The sequence below is a fragment of the Hyperolius riggenbachi genome, chromosome 4 (genome assembly GCF_040937935.1).
Source record: "Hyperolius riggenbachi isolate aHypRig1 chromosome 4, aHypRig1.pri, whole genome shotgun sequence".
NCBI lineage: Eukaryota > Metazoa > Chordata > Amphibia > Anura > Hyperoliidae > Hyperolius > Hyperolius riggenbachi.
In genome coordinates, this window is record NC_090649.1 from 81,849,656 (window position 1) to 81,867,423 (window position 17,768).

The window sequence follows — 17,768 nt, forward strand, 5'->3', positions numbered from 1 at the left end:
TATTAGGTGCAGTCCTCATGCCCACCACTCCCCCGTTCACGTCCATCCCACTCCTTTATACTGTAAATCCTCAGCCGCAGCTCAGTCCAGGTCGCCGGAGTCGGGCGGTAGTGCGCAGGAACACACAGCCAGGAGTGCTTTGCGTGTGCGCAAAATGACATCATCATCAGAATTATTTATAAAATATGTACTGCTAATGAGCACCTGAAATCAATCAAAATGTCATCACTGACATATTGGGGCAATAGATTTCAGGCAGATTTGACCAGAGGGATAGAATTTGCTGGGGAAATCAATGCATGTATGGTCATCATGAATGTTGTCCATTCAATCATCTTCCCTCCCCCCCCTCGACCCCCCTAAAATTTTACTGTTTCATACCTCCCAACCTCTTGAGATAAGAAAGAGAGGCACTTTAAGACATGCCCCTGACACACCCCTAACCACGCCCACACCCATCATGCATGTCACAAAGAATTCAGGAGCAACACATGTAGGGCTGGGTCACACTCGCAAATTGCAACCGTGATCGTAATTTTGCATCATGAAATTACGCAATTTGTGTTTGTGATTCCCGTTCTATAGAAAGAGAATCACATTGCAATCGCCCCCAAAAAGCTGCATGCAGCACATTTGCGATTTATGCTAATCGCAAACGCTGCAGTAAGAATGATCTCAATGGGATACCTTAGTAACAGGGCTTTGCTGATCATCACTGGAGATCACTAAACAGTGCCCAGTGTAAACCAGCCCATAGTTTTATCACTTGAACCACACTGTTCCTCTATCAGCAGTATTTTTCATTCATTTTATCATTTAAAAATAAGAAACAAATCAATTTAAAGGATGGGAATAAAGTTTAGTGTCAGTTAAGAACATTTTTCAGTAGAAAAATCCATATAGTTACATAGATCTTTACATCAGTCCTGAAAGAGGGACGAATGAGGGAGAAAGAGGGACAGGGGTCCCAAAGAGGGACTGTCTCTGAAAAAGGGCGAGTTGGGAGCTGTGCTGCTTAGCATATTCTTAGTTCACATAGAAAGTAGTGTGTCTAGGACTGAAAGGGTTAGCTGCTGCGAAGCACCGCCCCCTCATGCATACAGGCGGAAGTGCTGGGCTGAGGCTCAGGAAGGAAGTTGGCTGCTTCTGGTGGGGTATGCATTGTGTGTGAATGCTATACTGTGTGTGAATGCTATACTGTGTGTGTACAATATAAACTATAGTATATATGTATTGTACTATGTGTGTTATACAGCAGAGCAGGGGATAGAGCTGCTGCCTTTACTATGAGCAGCATGTTGGGCTGATAGGGAAGTGCAGAGACCTGGGATGGGGAGGGAGGCATTCATAGCTGCTCTCTGTAGTCTGACATCCTCTATGTGTTTTGCTATGTTTACCCGAAAACCCAGTGGATACGATTCACAAAGCTTCTTCACCTGTAGTCCTCTGTTTTCACCTTTTCTATGGTCATTTTTTTTAAGCTCCCGAAGAGCAAAAATATATAATTAAAGTGGTTCTCTGGTATGTTTAAAAAAGGCTAAAACTGAGACTTACCCTGGGCTTCTATCGGCCCCCTGCAGCTGTCATGTCCCGCGCCGTCCTCCTCCGATCCTCTGTTCCCAGCTGCTGGTAACCAGCTTATTATTTGTCTAACTTACTAGATGAATAGAGCTGTGGCCGTGCGCATGCTCGCTCCAACGCGTGTCATTAGGAGCTTACTGCGCAGGCGCAGTACAAGACAACTGCGCCTTCGCAGTAAGCTCCCGATGACGCTCGTGGGAGCGAGCATGCGCACGGCCGCTGAGCCGCAGTTCTATTTGTCTAGTTAGAATAATTAGCAGGTTACCGGCGGCGGGGAACGGAGCATTGGAGCAGGACAGCGTGGGACATTACAGCTGCAGGGGGGCGACAGAAGCCCCAGGTAAGTGTCAGCTTTTTTACAGGTACCAGAGAACCCCATCAGGGTAAGAAAAGTAATATTGAAATGAAGTTAATCAGGAACAACTTACTTTGAGTGATTATTTTTTTATCAATTAGGTTATAAGTAATTTATGAGAAGTTTTGTGAATAGAGCCCAGTGTCTTTCCTGTTATACTGTGCTGTGTGTCCTGCCCTCCCCACTGAGCCGCCTCTTCCGCTGCTGGATCCGAAGGTATGTTACTGTACTCAGGCACCTGCCCTGTTATCCCTGCACACAGCTGATAACCTTGCTGTGTGCTGGGATGATAGGACTGGTGCCGATCAGCACTACACTGCTGTGTCCCCGCTCACTGGCTCCCTCTTCCTCCTCAGTAACTGCTGCTAGGGCTTATTTTCGGGGTAGGGCTTATTTTGGGGGAAACACGTTACATACAAGGCTGATTTCTGCTACAAGCATTGTTTAAACGGCTACTTTTGTTTGCACGTTTTGAGTGACCGTGCGGCTATAGTTTCTTGTGTATTTCGTAAATAAATTGCATATTCAAGTCTCCCAGTACCTGGTGCAAATGATTTGAAGAGACAGGTCCAAAAAAATACTAGAGCGAAATTGGAGCTGTCGCCCAAAGCAGAGAGCTATACTGCTTCCTTTAGGGCTGGTTCACACTAGGTCCGGAAACGTATCCGTGGCTCAGTTTTTTTTAAAACCTGATCAAAACCGGAGCCACGGATAGCAATGTTAAAAATAGCCGTCTTCACCCAAACATAAAACGGATCCGTCTGCGTTTGGGAGGATCCGTTTTTAAAACCTGAACGGAAAGTCCGGATCTGCTGCATTTTCACGCAACAGATCTGGATTCTGATACACGGAGGGGTAGTTGCAGGCAATGGGAAGACGGATCCCCCTCTACACAGGCATATTCTGTGTCACAGCCTGTGGGGGGAGAGGGGGCCGCCATGCTGGAGCGGTATAGCAGGCAGGACGGGGTGGCAGCGGGCAGGGGGGACCCACCCACCCCCTTCCCTCACCTGGGTCTCCCGTCCCCGCTACATGCCGCAAAACTTGTTAAAATGTATAGCAGCGGGCGGGGAGCTTACCTCCTCCTTCTACTTCCTCCGCTCACCGCGTCACTGCCATCAATGCTGCCCTCTGAAGTATAGAGGGTGGCATTGCAGACAGTGACGCGGCTAGCGGAGGAAGTCGAGAAAAGTTAAACTCCCCGCCCGCCACTATACATTGTAACAAGTTTTGCGACATGTAGCTGGAGGGGGTAGCGGGAATGGGGGACCCAGGTGAGGGAGGTGAGGGGGACGTCCCCGCTGACTGCTGCCACCCCCGTCCTGCCTGCTATACCTCTCCAGCATGGTGGCTGCCTCTCCCCCCACGGCTGGGCATACATTTCCACGGACTGGAAACGTATGCTACAAAAAATGCATTTCAGGAAGAACTGGGGGAGAAAAAAAAAGTTTTTAGAAAAATGCATCCTTAACAAACAAACTGCGCCTGCCCCAAACCTATCAGTTCAAATGTTCTAACAAGTCTCGATAAGAGTGTTCGCTATCAATAGGTTCAGCAAAGTTCATAGAAAGATGAATGACAGCGCTCCTCTCATGTGGCTCAATTCAATACCTGCAAAAAATTAAAACATGCTCCACATAGTGCATTACTGTATATATACATAAAATCTCGTTTCTCCCAGTGACAATGAGTGCAGCACACGTTATCAATCAGTGCTAAAACCACAAATCCAACTTCCCAGTATATTAGCCGCTCACCGGACAAAATCCACCTCACATCCAGGTGGGTCTAGCGTTTTTTGTGATCAACCAATGACCAGGCTCTCAAGCTCTTTCTTTCCAGATGATAAAAGCTTTAATCCAGATTCATATATAAAACACAAACAGATAAAAATTCCTCATAGCGTAACTTGTTAAAAGCAAAATTAGCAGCCTGCGCTATACAGCGCACTTACTCAATCCTAGTGAGTGTCGCGCTTATCGGGCTGATTGACCCAGCGGCTATCCCTCATGTGGCGTCGGCGTCCCGCTCCTCCACCGTGGTATATCCGCTAGTTTTAGATCCCGGCCGGCCGGCAAGTGTTTCCGCACCTCGTGACGTCAGTCGCACCTGACTCCGCCCTGGGCGGAGTCAGGTGCGACTGACGTCACGAGGTGCGGAAACACTTGCCGGCCGGCCGGGATCTAAAACTAGCGGATATACCACGGTGGAGGAGCGGGACGCCGACGCCACATGAGGGATAGCCGCTGGGTCAATCAGCCCGATAAGCGCGACACTCACTAGGATTGAGTAAGTGCGCTGTATAGCGCAGGCTGCTAATTTTGCTTTTAACAAGTTACGCTATGAGGAATTTTTATCTGTTTGTGTTTTATATATGAATCTGGATTAAAGCTTTTATCATCTGGAAAGAAAGAGCTTGAGAGCCTGGTCATTGGTTGATCACAAAAAACGCTAGACCCACCTGGATGTGAGGTGGATTTTGTCCGGTGAGCGGCTAATATACTGGGAAGTTGGATTTGTGGTTTTAGCACTGATTGATCACGTGTGCTGCACTCATTGTCACTGGGAGAAACGAGATTTTATGTATATATACAGTAATGCACTATGTGGAGCATGTTTTAATTTTTTGCAGGTATTGAATTGAGCCACATGAGAGGAGCGCTGTCATTCATCTTTCTAAGAAAAATGCATCCGTTTGACCAGTGTGGATCTAGCCTTACACAGTGTTTGTGTCTGTCTGTGGTAGTGAAACGCAAAGCCCTGATGCTGCATGACTTTACCGTATACCACAAGGAAGATGAGCCTGTGGCAAACAGCATAGTATTTATGATATGCCTGTTACAACAAATCCCATAATTACTTGGATGGGCACTATGTGGCAATGACACGCCCCCCAAGTTTATATGTGCCCCCCCATTGCCTGTGTGCAGTGATAAAGGCTCTCCTCTGGCGCAAATCCTGGCCTCCTCTGATGTCCGGGTCGCCACGTGGCATTGATACATGTAGTGAAGTCACGTCGTACCAACACTCGCTGTGACATTGACCGCCTTAGGTGGCCAGGATTTGTGACAGGTGAGCTTTAAACACTGCACACATGAGCATGGGGAGACGAATATACATGGGGGGGGGCAGCAGCAGCAGCAGGATGATTTCCAATAGATGTCACGCTGAAATCTATAGGAAATCACTGTGCAGTGTGTGGACAGGCAATAGATCCATCTTTGATCCGAGAGGGATCTATCGTATATTTTGGATAAGATGACTGGGCGTATAAGACGACCCCCCAACTTTTCCAGTTAAAATATATAGTTTGGGATATACTCGCCTTATAAGACTACCCCTCTTCCAATGCACACCAAATAAAAATTTAAAAAGCATCATATACTGGTGCTGTGTATGAACAGATACGGGTGCTGTACTGTATATGGTATCCAGTATATAACAGTATATAGGCAATTGACTGGTTGGATTGGTCATCTGTCCCTGTCTCCCTGTTTATCAGAGCGGTATGGAAGAATAGATTGCGCTGTGCCCATAAATCACGCCTCTTTCACCCTGCTGGCCCGCCCTTGTATCCTATTACCATACCTCCTTCTCTGCCTCTCAGATCTCACACATGTGCACCTGCGCCGCTTCACTACAGTCCTCAGCAGCGAGATCTGAGAGTTGGTAACAGGATAGGGCGTATCACCCGGCATCATTGACACCTGGCGTATAAGATGACCCCTGATTTTTCAGAAGATTTTCAAGGGTTACAAAGTAGTCTTGTATGCCAGAATATACTGTATGTATTGTCGATCTGGCCATACATTGAATGATATATGGCTACGTTGGGGCTTCACTTCACCACTTTTCTTTGTATTGCACTCTGTGTTATCCCCATGTACTTTTAGCCGGGTGCTGCACCCGGCTAATTTTGGGGAGCACCCGGCTGACATCAGCTCGTCTCCTCATCCTCCTCCGATGCTGTAAGCAGAGTTGCACCAGCCCTGCATTCCCCCATCACACCCCAATCAGCTACTTTTTCATGCCACCCAGCTGGAAAAACATTCTGGGGAGAACACTGTGTACTAAATCCTGATCTAGAGGATTGTACTTATCTTGCCAGATTATTATTATTATCGAGCACCAACATATTCCATAGCGTTGTAGTAAGGAAGAAACAAACATCGGGTACTTAATAATACAGACACTGGTTTACACCAAATACAGACACTAATACATAATACAAAATTGGTGATTACAATGACAAATGTAACCAGATCTGTAAAATGTATAACAAACTGCCAGACACAAAAAGAATAACAAATTCCAAGAAACAATGATGAGAGCCCTGCCCTTGTGAGCTTACAATCTAAAGCAGGGGTGTAAAACTTAATCACGTAAGGGGCCAAACTGTGAAACAAAGTCGTGGGCCAATTTGTTTATTAACCTCCTTGCCGGTCTAAAAAATCCGGCAAGGAGGCAGCGCCGCACATTTTTTTTTTTTTTTTTTAAATCATGTAGCGAGCCCAGGGCTCGCTACATGATAGCCGCTAAGCGGCGGCATCCCCCCACCCGAGTATGCAGGGAATCCCGTTGAGAACGGGATTTCCTGCAGGGCTTCCCCGGTCGCCATGGCGACGGGGCGGGATGACGTCACCGACGTCATGGACGTTGGGACGTCATAGGGAATCCCGATCCGCCCCTCAACGCTGCCTGGCACTGATTGGCCAGGCAGCGCAGGGCTCTGGGGCGGGGGGGAGCGACTCGGCGCGGCGGATTGCGGCGGATCGGCGGCGAGCGGCGGCGATCGGAAGTTACAAGCAGCCAGCAAAGTGCTAGCTGCTTGTAACAAAAAAAAAAAATATGCAAATCGGCCCAGCGGGGCCTGAGATATCCTCCTGCGCAGGTTACCCCGAGCTGAGCTCGGGATAACCGGCAAAGAGGTTAAGACTTAACATTTATTGTTTCAAACTAAGTAGCGTAACTATATTGACCGTGGGTGGACTGTTCCTCCCCTTTCTGCAGAGTAGCGCAGCGGAGCAGTTTAATATTTACCTGCTGCAGTGCTCCTGTAATCTCCCTGACAGCCACACACTCTATGCTGCATACCTTTGGAAACTGGAGATATGGAAGTACAGAGCATGTAGCTGCCGGGAAGAACAGAAAGATATGATGTACTGCTGGAGCAGGTAATTATTGCACTGCTTCACTGCAATGTGGGGAGAGGGGTAAAGGTGTGTGACAGTGTGTGGGTTCTACCATCCTTACAAGGGGGTTGGGATCCCAGGAGGGGGCCCATAGTAATTTTGCTGAGGGCTCCTGTGTGTTATTGTTACACCCCAGCTCAAACTGACAATGTTTCAGCCAGAAACGCTGTCACCATTGTGCTCCTCTGAATGGGAAGTGTGCTGCTCTTTTGCTGCTTACAATGATGCACATTTGAAGCTCTTGAGGGCCGCGTGTGTTTGTGTTTGCCACCTGTGCTCTAAAGGAATAGGGAGGAAATATGTGGTAGTGTACTGGGCTGGTATACAATATGCAGTGTATCTCCTCAGGCTTTTTTAGCTGGGTGCTCCACCCGGCTAATTTTGGGGAGCACCCGGCTGTCATTGGCTTGCCTCCTCCTCCTCCTGCTATGCTTTAAGCAGAGTTGCGTTGGCCCTGCATTCCCCAGTTGCACTTTACCCGTCTACTTTTTCATGCCACCCGGGTAGAAGAAAATTATGGAGAGAACACTGAATATGCATACCTAAAGGCAGTGTGTTGAGATGCTGAAGTTCCTCTCTTCTCCATATTTTCAGGATGGAGCAGGATCTGCTACACAAGGCAAATGAAGAGCTGGAGAGACGCTGCCTGGATGCAGCTGAAGAGCTGTACGGGAAGATAATAGACAGCTGTGCACAGCAGAGGTGAGAGCATGGAGACCCTATGTCACCTGACCTGCTCTTGCTTTCAAACAAGCACTGCAGCCCCACTAACGTGAGAGCACAGAGATGCTCTGACACCTTCACTGCTCATGCTACTCAGCAAACACTGCAACTAACGTGAGGGAGACCCCCTGTCACCTGACCTGCTCATGCTACCCAGCAAACACTGCAACTAACGTGAGGGAGACCCTCTGTCACCTGACCTGCTCATGCTACCCAGCAAACACTGCAGCCCCACTAACGTGAGGGAGACCCTCTGTCACCTGACCTGCTCATGCTACCCAGCAAGCACTGCAGCCCCACTAACGTGAGGGAGACCCCCTGTCACCTGAACTGCTCATGCTACCCAGCAAACACTGCAACTAACGTGAGGGAGACCCTCTGTCACCTGACCTGCTCATGCTACCCAGCAAACACTGCAGCCCCACTAACGTGAGGGAGACCCTCTGTCACCTGACCTGCTCATGCTACCCAGCAAGCACTGCAGCCCCACTAACGTGAGGGAGACCCCCTGTCACCTGAACTGCTCATGCTACCCAGCAAGCACCGCAGCCCCACTAACGTGAGGGAGACCCCCTGTCACCTGAACTGCTCATGCTACCCAGCAAGCACCGCAGCCCCACTAACGTGAGGGAGACCCCCTGTCACCTGAACTGCTCATGCTACCCAGCAAGCACCGCAGCCCCACTAACGTGAGGGAGACCCTCTGTCACCTGACCTGCTCATGCTACCCAGCAAACACTGCAGCCCCACTAACGTGAGGGAGACCCTCTGTCACCTGAACTGCTCATGCTACCCAGCAAACACTGCAGCCCCACTAACGTGAGGGAGACCCTCTGTCACCTGACCTGCTCATGCTACCCAGCAAGCACCGCAGCCCCACTAACGTGAGGGAGACCCTCTGTCACCTGACCTGCTCATGCTACCCAGCAAGCACCGCAGCCCCACTAACGTGAGGGAGACCCTCTGTCACCTGACCTGCTCATGCTACCCAGCAAGCACCGCAGCCCCACTAACGTGAGGGAGACCCTCTGTCACCTGACCTGCTCATGCTACCCAGCAAACACTGCAGCCCCACTAACGTGAGGGAGACCCTCTGTCACCTGACCTGCTCATGCTACCCAGCAAACACTGCAGCCCCACTAACGTGAGGGAGACCCCCTGTCACCTGACCTGCTCATGCTACCCAGCAAACACTGCAGCCCCACTAACGTGAGGGAGACCCCCTGTCACCTGACCTGCTCATGCTACCCAGCAAGCACCGCAGCCCCACTAACATGAGGAAGACGCTCTGTCACCTGACCTGCTCATGCTACCCAGCAAACACTGCAGCCCCACTAACGTGAGGGAGACCCCCTGTCACCTGACCTGCTCATGCTACCCAGCAAACACTGCAGCCCCACTAACGTGAGGGAGACCCTCTGTCACCTGACCTGCTCATGCTACCCAGCAAGCACCACAGCCCTACTAACGTCGGGTTACTTTACAAGAATAAAGAAAAGGGCATAAAAACTGGTATAACTCGCTGTAGATGCTGTGTAAAAATATCCTTTACTTTTCAAGCAAGTTACAAATGCAGTATAGCAAAATCTATGCCTTTACAAGCACATAAATGTCAGATGTATTTTAGTGTTAAATGACTACTATCACTAAAAATGGAAAATACACAAACTTATAAATAAAAAGTACATTTCTCCCAGAGTAAAATGTGCTGTTAATTACCTTTTTTCCTTTGTTGCTGTCACTTACTGTAAGTAGTAGAAAACTGACAGGTTTTGGACTAGCCCATCTCCTCATGGGAGATTCTCAGGGTTTTCTTTATTTTTAAAAACACTTGGTAAATGGCAGTTGCTCACTCCAACTGCCAGAATACTGTGCACACAGGTAGGGGGGCGGCTGGCATCCATTTCGTTTTATACAAAATAAATGAAATACGGTACTGTACTGAGAATCCCCCATGAAGATATGGACTAGTCGAAAACCTGTCATTTCCATCAGATTTCTACTAACTACTGTTAGTGACAGGAACATAGGAGAAAAGTAATTTATATCCTATTTTACTCTGGAGGAAACCTACTTCTTATTTGTATGTGTTTACATGTATTTTACAGTTTACAATTTTTGCTCTAGTGGTCCTAGGGTATGAGGTCACACAGCCTTCTGCCCCAGAGCACTCTGGGAGACCAGGTGATATTTGTGCTCTCTTTGAGAAATCTCAGTTAACAAACACTCCACAGAGCCGCACCTGCAAATACTAAAGATGCTACCAACTGTGATACATTTAAAAATGTGAATGTGTAGAGGAAAGATTTTACAATGGGCAAACACTGACTAAATACTTTCTAAAATAATATTGTAAAAAATAAGCAATTGTGTTTATTAAAGAGACACTGAAGCGAAAAAAAAAAAATATGATATAGTGAATTGGTTGTGTACTATGAATAATTACTAGAAGATTAGCAGCAAAGAAAATATTCTCATACTTTTATTTTCAGGTATATAGTGTTTTTTCTAACATTGCATCATTCTATAATATGTGCAGATTACACAACACTCAGCATTCAAAATGAGTCTTTCAGAGCAGTCTGTGAACTAATGACCTCTCCTCTAGCAGAGGAAAAGTAAATTGTCCAGGAACAGTTGAGATAATAAAAGTCAGATAACAGCCCTCTCCATGACTAAAGGTAGCCATACACTGGTTGATTTGCCATTAGATCGACCAGCTAACAGATCCCTATCTGATCGAATCTGATCAGAGAGGGATCGTATGGCTGCCTTTACTGCAAACAGATTGTGAATCGATTTCAGCCTGAAACCGATCACAATCTGTGGAGCTGCCGCCTGTCCAGCCCCCCCCCCCCCGTGCATACATTACCTGACGCTGGCTCCCGGGCATCTTCTCCGCATCTTCTCCACGTTGCACCCGCTCCATCCCGGCGCTTCCTGTGTCACTCCGTGACCAGGAAGTTCAAATAGAGCGCCTTGAACTTCCTGGTCACTGCAGTGACAGGAAGCGCCGGGATGGAGCGGGTGCAGCGCGGAGAAGATGCAGAGAAGATGCGGAGAAGACGCCCGGGAGCCAGCGTCAGGTAATGTATACCTGATCGGATCAGCCGCCGCTAGCAACGCACTCCCTACCCGCGGGCGATCGAGGGTAATTTCCTGCACGGCACGATCGACGGACCGATCCGATTTCGGGAGGAAATCGGATCGGCGGGTGCGTTTAGCGCGAACGATTGGCAGCAGATTCGATCTCAGGATCGAATCTGCTGTCGAAACGGCCGCGAATCTGGACAGTGTATGGCCACCTTAACTTAGTCGGAGAGCTTAATGGCTTGTTTACATAGAGATAACAACCGGAGTTTCTCAACTCTTCCTGTACTGAAAACAATTAGACTGATGTATCTGATCTTAATGTTTTATTTCTTAGCTGTGCTACACATACAAATCATAATATCATCATTTTTTTTTCGCTTCAGTGTCTCTTTAACCACTTCTGTACCAGGGGGTGGTTTTGCTGATCGGTGCTGCGTGGGCTCTCTAGCCCGCAGCACCGATCAGCTAGCAGCCAAGGCGATCAGACTTCCCCCCCCCCCTTTTTTCCCCACTAGGGGGATGTCCTGCTGGGGGGTCTGATCGCCGCCGGCTGCTTGCGCTTGCGGAGGGGGGCTCTTCAAAGCCCCCCTCCGCAGCGCTTCCTGGCCTCCTTCCCCTTCCCTCCCTCTCTCTCCCTCTGTGAGCGGCGCAGGACGGAGTTCCGTCCTGCACCGGATAGGATAGGCTTCAGCCTATCAGGTGCCGGCGGTCCCCGGCCAATCAGAGGCCGGGGATCGTCGATCTCCTCTACGGCGCTGCTGCGCAGCAGCGCCGTATATATGTAAACACCGGGGAAATCTTCCCCGTCTGTTTAAATTTACCCTGCGAGCTGCGATCGGCGGCTCGCAGGGTGTTCACGGAGACACGCTCCGTGAACTGACATGGAACGGCCGCTTGTACGAGCGGCCGTTTCCATGCAATACACTTCAGGATTCAGGGGCGTAGTTAAGCATACGCCGAATCCTGAAGTGGTTAAGTTGTTATAGTAGATGGGAGAGAGTGGTCTGTACACACAGGCACCCAGTATAACAAGTTAGAACTCTTTACTTTTGAAAAACATGCAGGTAAATATACACCACCATCAGGTAATGCAGCTTGCTTAGAACATAGAGAATACAGAGTGAATACCGGAAATAACACTCCCATAAAGCTCATCATCACTTTTTATACACAGTGACATCTAGTGGTTGTCTTACTATATTGCAGTATAGGAAATAATTATTTCGATACTTCCAACAATATTCAGTAAAGTTCAGATATTTAAATCTGTAAATCTGTGATGAAGTTCTCATTATGGCTTGGGTTCATCACCCATTCGTAACCCATTCTCCATGATTTACACCGGCTGGATTAGACGGATGACTGCGGTTTATTGTGTTTCCAAATTCTCCTCTTTGCGCTGCCTCATTAGATAAATCAATAGCTTCATGTTGTAGCCAACGCCTCTCTCTACAATCCTTCTATAAATTACAGTCTTTAGTTTGTCAAATATCTCAGAGAAAAATTGTAACAAAAAATGATTTAGAGATATGGCGATCCATCTTGTAGGAGGAACGAGGACTCTTGTTTCCGAACTGTTGTGATCTGGAGAAAAAACAACAGATATTTAGCATTATTGGCTAGGGAGATGCATCCCTCTGCTGTCCCGGCGTTTATAACTTAGGTGCAATTCCACAAGGCCAGCGTCTCTTCCCCAGGACAGCCTGTTACACTCATGTCCTTATATACACTTATTTATGCTGCATGGAAGTACAACTAGTTCATGTTATTATCAAGCTACTACATTCTATCTTCTCCCTCTGTCTCTCTCCCATATCGCATCTCTCCATTGTTTACCTCATTTTATTAAAGGGGAACTTCAGCCTAAACAAACATACTGTCATTAAGTTACATTAGTTATGTTAATTAAAATAGGTAGGGAATATAATCTTACACACCCTGTTTTAAAAGAACGAGCAAATGTTTTTCATGGGGGCAGCCATCTTTTTCGTTGAAAGGAGGTGACAGGGAGCATGAGACACAGTTCCAACTGTCCTGTGTCCTGATCACCCCTCTCAGCTGCGTGCGCTAGGCTTCAAAACTTAAATTCAAAATTTGAATTCAGTACAGCAGAACGAGAAATCCAACATCAGAAAAACCCATCATGCTTTGCACAGCATCAGGGGAAAAATGCCCGGGCAGCTTTCTTTTGTGCAGCTAAAAATGAGGCTTGGGTAAGAAAAACAAAGTTCTGATGCTGTGAAACTGTTAAAGAAACACCAAGCCTTTTCTGTGCTGCAGAATAGAGTTTGTCTGGAGGTTCACTTTAAAGAGGACCTGAACTCAGAACTTTCTTTCTGCTCTAAAAGATACACTAACAGCATAATAACATTTAAAGCAAAATATTTCTTTGTTACAGCTGATATACATCTGCAGTGTGTTTACTTCCTGCTTTCATGGAAACAGACATGTTAACATCCTGTGTTTACCAGTTATCTTCTCTGCCGTGACAGTCAGCTGACACAGTGGAGAGATCAAATTACAACTTGTGATTAGACAAAAATGGGGGAATAGACAGGCATTTCTCAGTTTTCCTTCTTTCCTGTGCAAGAGTTCAGGTCCACTTTAAAGTAATTTATGCTTTCCTTTGTTTCCCTTGTAGCAAATGCAGCCCTCAAGATCTAGCAACTGCCTATAACAACCGGGGCCAGGTGAAGTACTATCGGGTCGACTTCTATGAAGCAATGGATGACTACACAGAGGCCATTCGGGTCAACCCTGATTTTGAGATTCCCTATTACAACAGAGGATTAGTCCTGTATCGATTAGGTGGGTGCGGCCTCAACTTTCTGAACCAATCTTATGGGAGGAATTGAAATACGATAACAGAGGCGCCAAGCAGAATAAAATTAGTTAAAATTGTTAAAAAGGGGGAAGTGGGAAGAGGCGCTCTACCTGGTTCATGACCTGATTTTGCACCCTCCAAATAATAGTTTGCCTGAAGAAGCGGGACTGTTACCCGTGAAACGCGTTGCACTTTGAGTTACTAATAAATGTTACTTTAGACTGTAAGTAACCTGTCCATTGTCCGGCCTTTTTTTCAGAAGGGAGGTGAGTCCACCCACTTCCCCCTTTTTAACAATTTTAACTAATTTTATTCTGCTTGGCGCCTCTGTTATCGTATTTCAATATTATCTAGTCCACCCTTGGTGGAGGGGTGTATCCCCATTTTCTCCTATCTACAGAGAGCGACTTTTAAACCTGAGCGGGGTCAGGTTACAATTCTCCCCGCCGGCCTTTCCAGTGGTTGCCTTTGTGGCGACCCACCCTTGTGAGTATAATCATCTCATTTATTCACAACAGATCTCTCCATATTAACATACTGCACCATATTGGGCTCTCGGTTTCTCCCCCATTTTCAAGCCTTATGGGAGGAATTGCATCACTTTAAAGGACTTACGAGGCCAAGTATAGAAAAAAAAATAAAAAAGTTAGCTACCTGCATCAGCTTGTAAGGCACGGAGGACGCCGTCCGCGCCCTCCGTGCCGTTCCGCCGGGTCCCCGCCGCTCAATAGCCCCCCGAATGGTCCTCGACCGCGCGGCCCGGGTCAGGCTCCCCAGCCTGTACAAAGATGGCCGCCGGAGGGGGGTTGGCCTTAGAGCTGCGCAGCCGCACTCCCGGCTATGCGGACTGCGCAGCCGCGGCCAACTCCGGCGGCCATCTTTGTACAGGCTGGGGAGCCCGACCCGGGCCGCGCGGTCGGGGAGTGTTGGGGGGCTATTGAGCGGCGGGGACCCGGCAGAACGGCACGGAGGGCGCGGACAAGCTGTGGTTTTTTTTTTTTTTGTTTTTTTGGTTTTTTTTTTCTCCTCTATTCTTGGCCTCGTAAGTCCTTTAAAGAGGAAATATAGTAAAAATTATGTAATTAAAAAAAATTGGCTTTTTTTTTTTTTTTTTTTTACAATGTTGTTGTTGTTGTTGTTATTTAGTATTGATATAGCCCCAACATCTTCCGCAGTGCTGAACAGAGTATGCTGCCTTGTCACTAACTCTCAAAGGGGCTAACAATCCCTACCATGGTCATATGTCTGTGTATGTATAGTGTAGTGTATGTATCAGTCTAGGGTCAATTTAGGGGGAAGCCAATTCACTTATCGGTATATTTTTGGAATGTGGGGGGAGCCCGAAGTGCCCAGAGGAAACCCACATAGCCAGGGAAGACCATACAAACTCCATACAGATAGGATGCCAGTGTTGCCAACTCATCCCTTTAGTTACTGACACATATGAATTATACAGGTTTTGTGGCTAGGTAGATGCAGTTAAGGCACTGGTTATGTGCAAATAGCCCCAGAACCTGTATAACTTAGATGTGTCAGTAATTAAAGGGATGAGTTGGCAACACTGGGATGTGCCCTGGCTGGAATTCTCTCCAGGGATGCAGCGCTGCAAGGTGAGAGTGCTAACCACTTGTCACTAAATATCCCTCAGAGGAGCTCACAATCTAATCCCTACTATGGTCATATGTGCATTGTAGTTTAGGGACGATTTAGGGGAAGCTAATTAACTTATCCATATGGGGAAACCAATGCAGACACGGAGAGAACATGCCAGTGACGTGCAGATAGCGCCCTGGATGGGATTAGAACCGGTGAACCCAGCGCTGCATGGCGAGAGTGCTATCCACTGTGCTGCCCATATCATCCGTGCATTTGTGATTAGGGAATGTTAGCGTTAGAATTGTATGTGGCACCGTTCTATTGTAATCACTTGTCCCACTTTAAAGGCCTGTTGTGTAAAGTTTTTTTTCTTTTTTTGAACAGGATATTTTGATGAAGCAATTAAGGATTTCCAGCGAGTATTAGAGCTGAATGCGCAGTTTGAACAGGCGAGGATCAGCCTACAGCAGAGTTTTCTGGACAAAGAGGAGAAGCGGAGGAGGCTTTCTGGAATCTAAATGACTGTCCATCCTTGTTATAGAGCAGAGTGTGAAATGCTCTGTGGATGCTGCTCTGGTATTAAGTATGCAACAAATAATATGGAAAGGTTACCAGGTCTCCCTTTTCTGCCTTCCCTGAGCTCCGCGGATGCTCCTCACCTCTGGCCAGGAGAGATAACTAGGGATGGTCAATGAGATGCAAATAATTTCAAGTTGATGCAGGATTATGCAAATTTTGTATGCACATTTGTGCAGCTTGAAAATGATTAAATTTGACCTCAGCAGGATTTGATTAATTTACCCAGCAGCCTCCTGTCTCCATACAAACCCCAAACCTTATACCCTCCCTAACAATCGTCTCACCACTATCTGAACTCACTGTCTCCTCTCTCATCTCTAAATCTCATCCCATTACATGCCCCTGGACCCCATGACCTCTCGCCTCATTACTACTATTGCGTTTCCTGTGTCATTCCTGTTTAAAGCTATTATTATTGTCTTATTTTCTCTGCTATATCCTTGTAAGCTGTCACTACTTTGGACTTGTGTTTTTCTGAATTTCACTATTTATTGCTGTAATCACTATTATTGATTTAATGTTTTGTTTTTTGAGTTTTTGTGCCACACCAAATTCTGAGCACCACCCAGCCGTGCTTGGCAAATAATTCTGATTACTCACCTATCCTCTGCCATCTCACCTGCCTTGGCCTTCCTCTTCAACCTTTCTCTCACCAAAGGCATCATTCCATCCACACTCAAGCAAGCCCTTATAACGCCTATACTTAAAAACCAACTTTCCTTGATCCCTTTTCACTGCCCAGGTGCCGCCCTATTTCTCTCTTCCCCTTCTTTTCCAAACTACTTGAGCGCCACATCTACTTTGACTAAGGACCCGTTTCCACTGCTGTGGAAGTCAGTCTGAATCCGCAAGCAAATCACTTGGAGAAACTCTGCCATAGGGGATAATGTTGCCACCGTCCGAATCACTTGCCTTAGCGATTCAGACGACATTGCAACATTTTTTCATGTGGGAGGCAGCAAATTCCATACCCGTGCATGGCACAGCTTCTGGGATTCTTCTGCGTACTCGCAGGCCTGGCAATTTCTAAATCTAAAGGCCTCTACTCTATTCTCGTCCTAGAGCTCTCTCTCACTTTTGACTAAGTGGACCACCCTCCTCTTCTCTAAATCCTTTCATCCATGGGCATTCAGGGTCTTGCTCTCTCCTGGCTTTCCTCTTATTACACAGATAGGCCCTTAAGAGTTGCTCACTGTGGCACCATCTCCTCTCCACGACCCATACGCGAGTTCTCCAAGGCTCAGTCCTAAGACCTCTCATTTTCTCTATCTTCACTTATGGTCTTGGTCAGCTTATCAGTTCCTTTGGCTCCAATATCACCCATACGTGACAATACCCAGATCTACATTTCAGCTCCTGACCTGGATAATTTAACAGCTCCTGTCCCTGACTGTCTCACTGCAGTTGCCTCCTTTATCTCCCCCGTTTTGTAAAATTAAATATGTACAAAACTGAAATGGTAGTCTGCCCATCTCACAGTTCAATGCCCCTTGCCAGACATCACTATTTCTGTTGATGGCACTTCAATAACGCCTGTCTCCCAGGCTCTCTGCTTAAGTGTAATACTGGACTCAAGTCTCTCATTCAAACCACATATTGACAAACTATCCTCCTCTTGCTGCCTCCACCTACAAAACATATCATGCATTTGTCGGTTTCTTACACAGGACACTACCAAACTGCTGGTGTATGCCCTTATTATTTCACAACTAGACTATAGCAACTCTTTGCTGTGCGGCCTTCCTGCCAAACGTTTAGCCCCGCTATAGTCTATTATGAACTCTGCTGCACAATTCATCCACCTCGCCTCCCGCTACTCCAGCTC

At 47.2% G+C, this 17,768-nt stretch overlaps 1 protein-coding gene across 1 annotated transcript; it reads left to right on the forward strand.

Moving 5' to 3' along the window:
- Positions 1-1,115: 1,115 nt before the first annotated feature.
- On the forward strand, positions 1,116-16,485 carry TTC32 (tetratricopeptide repeat domain 32). The gene is made up of 4 exons (XM_068280267.1): positions 1,116-1,154; positions 7,723-7,830; positions 13,586-13,752; positions 15,749-16,485. The coding sequence occupies exons 2-4, from the start codon at positions 7,724-7,726 to the stop codon at positions 15,880-15,882; spliced, it is 408 nt and encodes a 135-aa protein (XP_068136368.1). The 5' UTR covers positions 1,116-1,154; position 7,723; the 3' UTR covers positions 15,883-16,485.
- The last annotated feature ends 1,283 nt before the right edge of the window (positions 16,486-17,768 follow it).